Source organism: Epinephelus moara, chromosome 23 (assembly GCF_006386435.1).
Source record: "Epinephelus moara isolate mb chromosome 23, YSFRI_EMoa_1.0, whole genome shotgun sequence".
Taxonomy (NCBI): Eukaryota; Metazoa; Chordata; class Actinopteri; order Perciformes; family Serranidae; genus Epinephelus; species Epinephelus moara.
Window position 1 is genome coordinate 32,602,033 of NC_065528.1, and position 9,888 is coordinate 32,611,920.

General features: G+C 42.1%; 1 protein-coding gene across 1 annotated transcript in view; it reads left to right on the plus strand.

Moving 5' to 3' along the window:
• Positions 1–7,760, plus strand: part of cwf19l1 (CWF19 like cell cycle control factor 1) — a 10,147-nt gene extending 2,387 nt beyond the window's left edge. The window contains exons 2-14 of the mRNA XM_050035927.1: positions 683–767; positions 913–997; positions 1,511–1,612; positions 1,691–1,905; positions 2,319–2,434; positions 2,641–2,725; positions 2,899–3,051; positions 3,505–3,670; positions 3,871–3,950; positions 4,032–4,241; positions 4,735–4,854; positions 5,479–5,576; positions 6,903–7,760. Of these exons, the coding sequence (XP_049891884.1) occupies positions 683–767; positions 913–997; positions 1,511–1,612; positions 1,691–1,905; positions 2,319–2,434; positions 2,641–2,725; positions 2,899–3,051; positions 3,505–3,670; positions 3,871–3,950; positions 4,032–4,241; positions 4,735–4,854; positions 5,479–5,576; positions 6,903–7,047 (1,660 nt within the window). The 3' untranslated portion in view covers positions 7,048–7,760. The remainder of the gene's footprint in view (positions 1–682; positions 768–912; positions 998–1,510; positions 1,613–1,690; positions 1,906–2,318; positions 2,435–2,640; positions 2,726–2,898; positions 3,052–3,504; positions 3,671–3,870; positions 3,951–4,031; positions 4,242–4,734; positions 4,855–5,478; positions 5,577–6,902) is intronic.
• The last annotated feature ends 2,128 nt before the right edge of the window (positions 7,761–9,888 follow it).

Sequence of the window (9,888 nt, forward strand, 5' to 3'; positions counted from 1 at the left end):
AAAAAAAATGACCACGAAAAACAGAAAGAAAAAAAAATGCCACGAAATAATAATTCATATTAATAATTCTGGAATGTAATTTTAAATATATAATAATGATATTTATGAATATAGTTTCCCCCAAGCTATTTTAAAATAATTTTCTAAATCTATTAATTTTTGTGTCTGTTGTTCTATTGCTCTCTTAACTCAGAAAAAAATACCACAAAAAACAGAAAAAAAATTACCACAAAAAATAGAAAAAATTTTTTTTACCACAAAAACAGAAAAAATTGCCACGAAATAATAATTCATAATAATAATTCTGGAATATAATTTTAAATATATAATAATGATATTTATGAATATAGTTTCCCCCTAGCTTTTTAAAATAATTTTCTAAATCTATTAATTTTTGTGGAATTTGTGGAACAAGTTGCTTGTTACCCCCCCCCCCCCGTGTGTGTAATAAATCACACCAGTGAGCTCAGACGTCAAAGGTTTAAATACTTGTGAAAGGTGTCACAAAGCAGCACAAGACAAGTGACGTCGCTCCAAGTTTCAGAGGGTTAAAGGAACATTTGCTGTATTTCTGGCGAGCAGAGCGACGACATATGTTTTCATTGTCCTTCCTGTTTCAGTCCCGTGTTCTGCTGTTGCTATAGAGACATACATTAAAGTCTGTGTGTATGTGTGTTTGCAGTCTGGCGTGTGGAGATGTAGAAGGCCGACTGAACGCTCTGTTCAACCGAGTCCAGACCATCCAGAAGAAGACGGGACAGTTTGATGTGAGATTTCAACTCAGTTAAAATCTGACGTCTTTTTTTCAGTTTTCAGTAAATGATCCTGATGTTCTCCAGCTGCTCATGTTTCATGTTGTCGTCATCATCATCATGAAGTCGTGGCTCATCAGTGATGTTTGTCTTGTCTCAGCTGCTGCTGTGTGTCGGAGAGTTTTTCGGGACGACCCCGGAGGCTGAGGCCGAGTGGCAGCAGTACAAAACTGGAGCCAAGAAAGGTGCGAACATCTGGATCACACCTGTTTCACACCTGTGTGAACTTTAACTGGAACTCAGAAACTCAAAGCTGAGCAGACTCTCTGCATTTTGATTGTGTTTTAATTCCCCTTCCCGTCCTGCTGCGACCTGCAGCGTTGTGTTTGCAGTATAAATGTGTGATCGGGGCCTAAATCTGACACACTGTCCTTTAAACACAGCTGCATGTGTCAGAATGGTCCATCAGCTGAAGAGAAAACAAACTTTAAAACATGTAAAACATCTAATTCAGTTAAATCATTTCCTTTTGCCGTGAACTTTACTGCTTTACTTCCCCTTATCTTAAATTTAATGATACAAAAATGAAATCTTAAAAAAGTCAGTGAGCAGTGAAAGTATCTGCAGCTTCAGCAGCATCTCATCACCTCTCAGATCTCTGTCAGTTCTTTAGTTAAACCCAGAAGACTGATTCCTTTAATTAAAACACAAACACCTTGTTTCCTTCTCTAACTGAAGTCTCCTTTGTGCCTCCTCAGCTCCCATCCACACCTACATCCTCGGCGCAGCGAGCCAGGAGACGGTGAAGAGTTTCCCCAGCGCTGACGGCTGCGAGCTGGCTGAGAACATCACGTATCTGGGTGAGACTCCACTCAGAGAGCTTTGGTTTCTACGGTAACGCTCCCATCATTAAACATGTTAATATGTGTGTGTTTAAGGTCGTCGCGGTGTGTTCACGGGCGTGTCGGGGTTACAGATCGCCTACGTCAGCGGCAGAGAGGCCCTGCAGGAGCCGGCCCCCGCTCACTGCTTCACGTCCAAAGACCTGTCGGCCCTCGTGGCCCCGCTGACCAGCAGCTCCAAGTTCAGAGGGGTCGACATCCTGCTGACGTCACAGTGGCCCCGAGGAGTGTCGCAATACGGAAACACCTCGGTAACACGTCCTCAATATACACACACTGGTGTTAGTGAAGGAGTTGGTGACGGTGACGTCAGGGCTGTTTGTGGTGGAACAAAAAAGATCTGACTCATGTCACACATTTAGAATAACAATCTGAGCCCGTCAGTGACAAAACAACTCATGTTCTCATCAGAGACGTGCTCCTCAAACTGTGGACGAACAGGGGAAAATCTGGAGTGAAACAAAGTGGAATGAAAATGATTCATGTCGGGAAATTAAACCAGAACTTGACATATGAACGTCGACTTTTCTGTAACGGCTTGTCAGACTTAAACTGCTGAGGAAGACTCCAGAGCAGCGACTGCATGGATCATGAAGTTAGATTAAGGTCCAAATAATGACCTCTGACACTCTGCTGTTGTTTCCATGTGTGTCGTGTGTGACAGGAAGTGAACACAAAGTTGTGTGGGAGCAGCTCCGTCGCCAACCTCGCCGACAAACTGAAACCACGATATCACTTCGCTGCACTGGAGGGCGCTCACTATGAGAGACTCCCGTACAGGTAGGATCAGCACCTCTGCTCCTGATAACACTTTACTCATCATTTCTTACTTTAACATTTTAAAGCAGAACTTTTACTGAAGTATTTTTACATGGTTTGGTTCTTTAACTTCAGTCATGTGTTTTAAATCTTCCTCCAAACTTCTTACTGACGTCCCAGTCCTGTTACACTGTTCATGTGTTAACGCTGCTGTTCATGTGTTTCAGGAATCATGTCGTCCTCCAGGAAAATGCGCAGCACGTCAGTCGCTTCATCGCCCTGGCAACCGTCAACAACCCCGCCAAGAAGAAGGTGTGTGTGTCTCCTGAATCATGAATCGAATCTAATCTGAACACACAGATGTGATACACACGTTTTTAGATTCTGTATGACTCACACTGTCACTGGACATCATTGTCTTTAATGTCTGACTCCTTCACATCTCTGTCTGTCTGTCTGTCTGTCTGTCTGTCTGTCTGATGCAGTATCTGTACGCCTTCAACATCATCCCCATGAAGACGATGGATCCCACAGAGCTGGTGAAGCAGCCGCAGGACGTCACAGAGAACCCGTACAGATCCTCTGCAAAAGACAAGACGGACAAACTGAAGACGAGTTTCAACGCCACAGAGGAGGAGGTACAGAGAGTGTGTGTGTGTGTGTGTGTGTGTGTGTGTGTGTTCCATTCAGGGCAACTTATCACTGCACAATAATGGTTTTGTGGTTATTTTTTTGTCTTCTGTGATTCTATTTTAATAGATTTTACTGTCCTTTATGATGTTTGTAAATGTTGTTTTTCTTCACATCATGAAAGTCCCTTTAAATTGTCTCTTAAAGGTGCAATACCAATAAACTCACCTTTCCTTTCCTAAGCTGAAGGAGATAAGGAAAGGAAGCACTGAAGCTTCTTTTTTTAGCACATTAGTTTCAGCCAGCTCTCATTGTGGCTGCTGCTGAGAAACTTTGATTTAAAAGTAATTTAAGCGACTCATTTTAAAAACCTGAGCTCCAGGTGTTACAGGTGCTCCATGTGATGTAATTTTATTTTGAAAAACTCAGCCTCTCTCTGTCCTTCCTGTCGTTTCTTCCAGGAGCCGTCCCATCAGTTTTTCTTCGACCTGAGCCAGAAGCAGGGCGGAGGTTTCCGAGGCCGCGGCAGGAAGAGACACTCGGACGGAGACGGACGAGGACGAGACCAGCAGCATGAGGAGGGAGACGGACGTCATCAGGGACAACCTAAACAGCCCCGCAGACACCGTGAGTCCAAGCGCTCCAGGAGAACTGAATATATCTCTTGTATATATGCATTTGCATTAAGCAGAGAGAACGGAGGAGCTGCTGACACTTTAAAACACTAATACAACTCTGCTAATAGTGGATGGTGTCGGAAGGCTATAAGTATATTTTATTAATGTCTTCGAGGGTTTTAATGTTGAGTCATGTTCACTGTGTTGTAGCTCAGCCGTCTGGTCCCTGCTGGTTCTGTCTGGCGAGTCCTCAGGTGGAGAAACACCTGGTCATCAGCATCGGATCACACGTGAGTTCACACCAACGATCATCAGGAATATACAGCCTGACTGATGCAGCCGTTACTTACCACTGTGGTTTATTCTCCCAGTGTTACCTGGCTCTGGCTAAAGGCGGCCTGACTCCTCAGCACCTGCTGATCCTCCCCATCGGTCACTACCAGTCTGTGGTGGAGCTGAGCTCAGAGGTGGTGGAGGAGATGGAGAAGTACAAGTCGGCGCTCAGGAGCTTCTACAAGAGCAGAGGAGAGCGCTGCGTGCTGTTTGAGAGGAATTACAGGAGCCAGCACCTGCAGCTACAGGTGCACACACACACACACACACACACACACACACACAACAAGGGATTAAATATGACACACAGACGTTTCAGTTCAGTTCAAAACTCAGAGAATTCAATTTACTATCATTAATAACAACAAATTTGTAAAAAATAAAAACTTTGCCAAAAAGATAAAGTGTGGGGCGTCGGTAGCTTAGTGGATAGTGCCGGCGCCCCATGTATAGAGGTGATGCCTCGCTGCAGTGGTTGCGAGTTCGACTCCGGCTTGCAACCCTTTGCTGCATGTCAGCCCCCCACTCTCTCTGTCTCTCCATTTCACACTGTCCTGTATATTAAAGGCAAAAAAAGCCCAAAAAAATAATCTTAAAAAAAAAAAAAAAAAGATAAAGTGTTAGATTTTTGAACAGTTTTTTAGGGATGTTGACACATCTGGTGGGTGTTTCTATTATTTCGTCCACCCCCTGTTTGTCACTGATGACTCAGTGGAGTGTTGGATGAACCTCTTTGTTCAGGTGGTCCCGGTGCCGTTGGACCGCTGTGCCACAGAGGACATCAAGGAGGCGTTCATGGTCCAGGCTCAGGAACAACAGATGGAGCTGATGGAGATCCCTCAACACACCGACCTCAAACAGGTACACACACCCACACACACACACACACACACCCACACACACACACTCCAGTCCCAGCTGGACGAGGACATCTAACTGGCCTACTGTCCTTGTCCCAGTATACAAGCACGGGAGGGGAATCCATTTATTGAGCCAAGTATGTGCGACTCCTCTACGATAGGTGGAGATATGCCCCCTTTCAGCTTGTTAGTATTGGACCTTTTTCCTGTTGACCTATTACGTCACAGACCAAACAATGGACAAACAAGTTAGCTACGGTTAGCTAGCAGCTAACTGGTACCATGGTGGACAACTTTACAGCTCTGTACATTTGGTCCGTCCAAAAAGTCACGGCTCTGGATGTAGATTTCTCCATGTTGTTACCGGCTTCTTCTTCTCTTACACATTTAATGCTATTGGACTTCTGGGTCAAAGCCCAGGGCGGAAACTGTGGAGCATGCTCAGAGCGCCTCGGCCAGTTTGGCTCTGATTGACTGTATACATGCAGGAGTCACATGATCTGGGTGTGTTAGTCCCACTGTGACAAAGAAGTTTGTTTTTAATCTCAAGGTTTAGAAATGTTTTTCTCATATTCAGCTTAAATATGAAACCTGCTTTTGTGTGTGTGTGTGTGTGTGTTGTCAGATTGCTCCTCCAGGGACTCCGTACTTCTACGTGGAGTTGGATTCAGGGGACAAACTCTATTACCGCATCCAGAAACATTTCCCTCTGCAGTTTGGAAGGTGAAACAGTCTATAAATGAATCTTTACATCATCAGTGATGAATGATTCAGACGTTTAAACTTCAGCCTACAATTGTATGAAAAAAAAAAGAAGCAATCTTAAACATTAAAATGAAGAGTTAAGAAAACTTTTTTGCTCCCACTGTCAGAACTCTGCAGGCGGGGCGTCGGTGGCTTAGTGGTAGAGCAGGCGCCCCATGTACAAGGCTGTTGCCGCAGCGGCCCGGGTTCGACTCCAGCCTGTGGCCCTTTGCTGCATGTCACTCCCTCTCTCTCTCTCTCCGCCCTTCACGCTTGACTGTCCTATCAAATAAAGGTTAAAAATGACGTTAAAAATATCTTAAAAAAAAAAAAAAAAAAGAACTCTGCAGGCAAAGATAAATGAACAATCCTCACCACTGAATCCTCCAAAATCTGACACACTGAAGCTTTAAAAGTTTGAATAAAACTCTGACCTTCAGTTGACGATCATAAGAAAAAAAGAATCTTAAATGTCTTCCCCAGATGCCCCACCCCCATTGGGAATTGATAACCTTTACCTGTGACAAACATGACAAGACGGCATATTTTGTTTCTGTATGACCTCCTAGCTTCAGATACACCTCCAAATATGGAAACAGATCTTGGAGTTAAAGGGATAGTGCACCCAAAAATGTAAATTCAGCCATTATCTACTCACCCATATGCCGAGGGAGGCTCAGGTGAAGTTTTAGAGTCCTCACATCACTTGCAGAGATCCAAGGGGAGAGGAGGTAGCAACACAACTCCACCTAATGGAGGCTGACGGCGCCCCAGATTCAAACGTCCAAAAACACATAATTGAAACCACAAAATATCTCCATACTGCTCGTCCGTAGTGATCCAAGTGTCCTGAAGCCCCGACATAAAAAGTTGTTTGGAAAAACCTCATTTGAACTCTGTTTTTAGCCTCACTGTAGCCTGTAGCTCTGACTGCCTCTCTGGGCACTGCGCTCACGGACTAGCGAATGCATGTGAACACACATGAACGCGGTGCCCATGTCTCACGGTCTCACACAAGCGCACACACGTGAGCACTGATCAGTGATGTAAAGAGCCTGTTCAGAGCCCTAAATTCTGACAGAACTTTGAAAACATACTGCAGTGGCCTGTACATGCACACTGTCCCCTTTAAATGATTATACATACGTATTTATTTTATTTACATTCATTATTCGTTGTTGGAAAAACAGGTGTCACTAAATGTTTTTTGACAGATGCTAATGAAAATATGCTAATAAAATATGTTTTAAAAAAAAGAAAACATATATAAAACATACAGCATATATAATATATGTCTCCATTCAGGGAGGTGCTGGCCAGCGAGGCGGTGCTGAACATCCCGACTCGAGCCGACTGGAGGGAGTGTAAACAGAGCAGAGAGGAGGAGGAGGAGAGCTGCAAACAACTGAGAGACGACTTCCAGCCGTTCGACTTCGCCTGGGAGGACTAACACACACACACACACATACACACAAACACAAACACACACACACATTTTATACAACATCTCCTCCCTAATCTGTTAAAGGAACAGTTTGTTTATCCCTCTGTTGGTGGAGGACAGAGTTAGATAAGATAAACCCAACTCAAACTCCACCCAGAAACCAGTTAGCTTAGCTTAGCATAAAGACTGGAAACAGGTAGAAACAGCTAGCCTGGCTCTGTTTACAGGCAATATATCTATCAGTGAGCGTTAGAGAAGCTTGGAGATGGATCTTGTTGCCTTTGGACAGAGCCACACTCACTGTTTCCTGTCTGTATGCTAAGCTAAGCTAACCAGCTGCTGGCACCAGCTACGCCTGCACCACACAGACACGAGAGTGAGAGAGTGGGATCAAATCCTCTCATTTAAATCTCAACGACTGTCAAACTGTTCCTTTAAATCAGATCAAATCTGTGTGTCTTTGTTTGTCTTCATGTCATTACAACAAGAGAAGATCATGTTCCTGTTTGTGCTCCTTCACAATAAAAGCTGAAGTCCACACAGACTGAAGCTAAAAATGTTTTAGATGTTTTGTCAATATAAATAAAACAGTGTAAAACCAAACAAAAGCTCAGCAACATTTTCTATCATTTCTACTGCGGCTCCTTTTGTTTGAACTCTGGACAACTTTTTAAATGTATTTCTTGTATTTTGTAAATGAACTACAATTAAACTCTTATTTTGGGTTTCTGGTGTCATGTTGTTTGTTATTATTACACAAATCTGTGATAGTTTATACTACATTTATGATCTTGACACAGTTTTAAAGATTGTAACTGCAGAGGCTCATCACACCTTCAGGTTCTTGTAGTCAGGTGCAGGGAGGGAATATCTAGAGGCAAGAGAGGAGAGACGCACTGGAGATAGAAGAAGCTCATCAGGTAAAACTTTGCCTGCAAAATCTTATTTAAGTAAATGTGGAAAAGTATTAGCATCAACATAAAGTACCAAAAGTAAAAGTACTCTAGTATTCTGCAGAACAATAGAGGGTAGATTCATCTGTAATAACACATCATCATTTATTATTTATTATATTCTGTTTCAGTAATCTGAATTTTTAAAGTAACTAAATGTACTGGAGTAAAAAAATTTTTTTTATATATTTACCATTCCTGAAATATTGTGTATTAGAGGGATAAAGTAGTGAAACAAGAACACTCAAATACAAGGGCCTCAAAATTGTACTTAAGTCTTGAGTAAATGTACTTAGTTACTACTAGAAATAAATATAATTCTGGATTCGTTGCTGGTGTTATTTATCATTATTAGGCTCCATAGTGTTAAGTCAGAGGTTAAAATATAAAACTGTAGTTTCATATTATTTAAAATCAGTGTTTAAATTATAATATTGTGGATGTTAAATGGTTTTAATCGTGTTTGGCTCAAGAGGCTCGCAAGCAAGGGCACTTAAACAACACTGCGCATGCTCAGAGACGTGGTGGTGATTAACCTTTGACCCGCTGCAATTTGATTGGCTGCTTGCCAGAGCACCTTTGTCCTGATTGGCTGATATCTCCCGGTCATCACAGTCTGATTTAAAGGGGGCCGTACAGCGGGGACATTAACGAGGTGGATTATACTTTATAGTTTTTTAAATAAAGTTTGTCTTTAGAAGAAAAGCTGATGATCAAATTAACGTTATTCGGTGTTTACCTGCTGCGGGATGTTTTTATAAAACAAACATCCGGTAAAATAACCGGATTTAACGTGAAGTGGTGCTTCAATGCTAACTGCTAACCGCTAACTGCTAGCTTGCCAGCTCGCCGTTAGCTTGTGTGTTTTTTATCCGGGGAGATATTTCCTGATCATGAACAGACATTTTAGGCTCTACGCCACTTTCTGGGAGGATTGCCGAACACGGCAGCAGCGGGACAACGAGATAAAACTGAACTAATATAGCTGACGTCACCGGAACTGACAGCGGATACAGAGGAGAACAGGTGAGGCGTACCTGGGTTAAACTGTGCTGTGAGTGACACACCGCTTTGTGTCAAACTGTAAAAATAGTGTAATTAATTTGCTGGTTTCGCAGCTGTGTAAAGTTGTTGTTGTCCCGTCAGTTCCCTGAAAGACGTCACTTTTTATTTACAAACAAAACAAATGACATATGAAGAGGTCACGTGATCAATTGTCATGAGTTTCCCTTTAGAGTTTTACATCTGTGCGAGTTTACAGTTCACAGTAGTCAACAAGGTTCAGATCATTTTTGTGACATTTGATTTTAAGTCAAACTCAGAAATAAGTTAATATGGGTTTGGGTTAAAATTACATATCAAAATAAAGTAAAATAAAACTTTATAATATAATAATATTAATAAAAAGAAACATTTTACTGCAACAAACTGACATTTACTTTATTTATAACTTTAGGTACATTTAGCTGATGACATATTTTACTTAAATAAGGTTCTGACTTTCACTTTTACTCATAGTAGAGAATTTTCACAGAGTGGTATTAGTACTTTTTACACTTCCTCCAGCCCTGTCAGGTCACAGTAAACAGAGAAAACACATCATGTAGACCACAAAGGTTTTTTAAGATAAAAATGTTTAGCTACGTTGAGCATGAGCAGATTTGTTTTAGGTGGAGACAAATCATCAGAGAGGGAATAAGGAAATAACATCAATACGATGGATCACCACTGCTGGGAAACTTTTCCTACTTTCATATTTAATATACTTTAACTAGAAACACTGACAGTGCAGATTAACAGCAACATAAACTGCAGCCTTTAACGTGAACATGAGTTCAGTGATGATGGAATGCCTGGGAAAGATGGCAACCAAATGCCAAGAATTGGTTCCCAG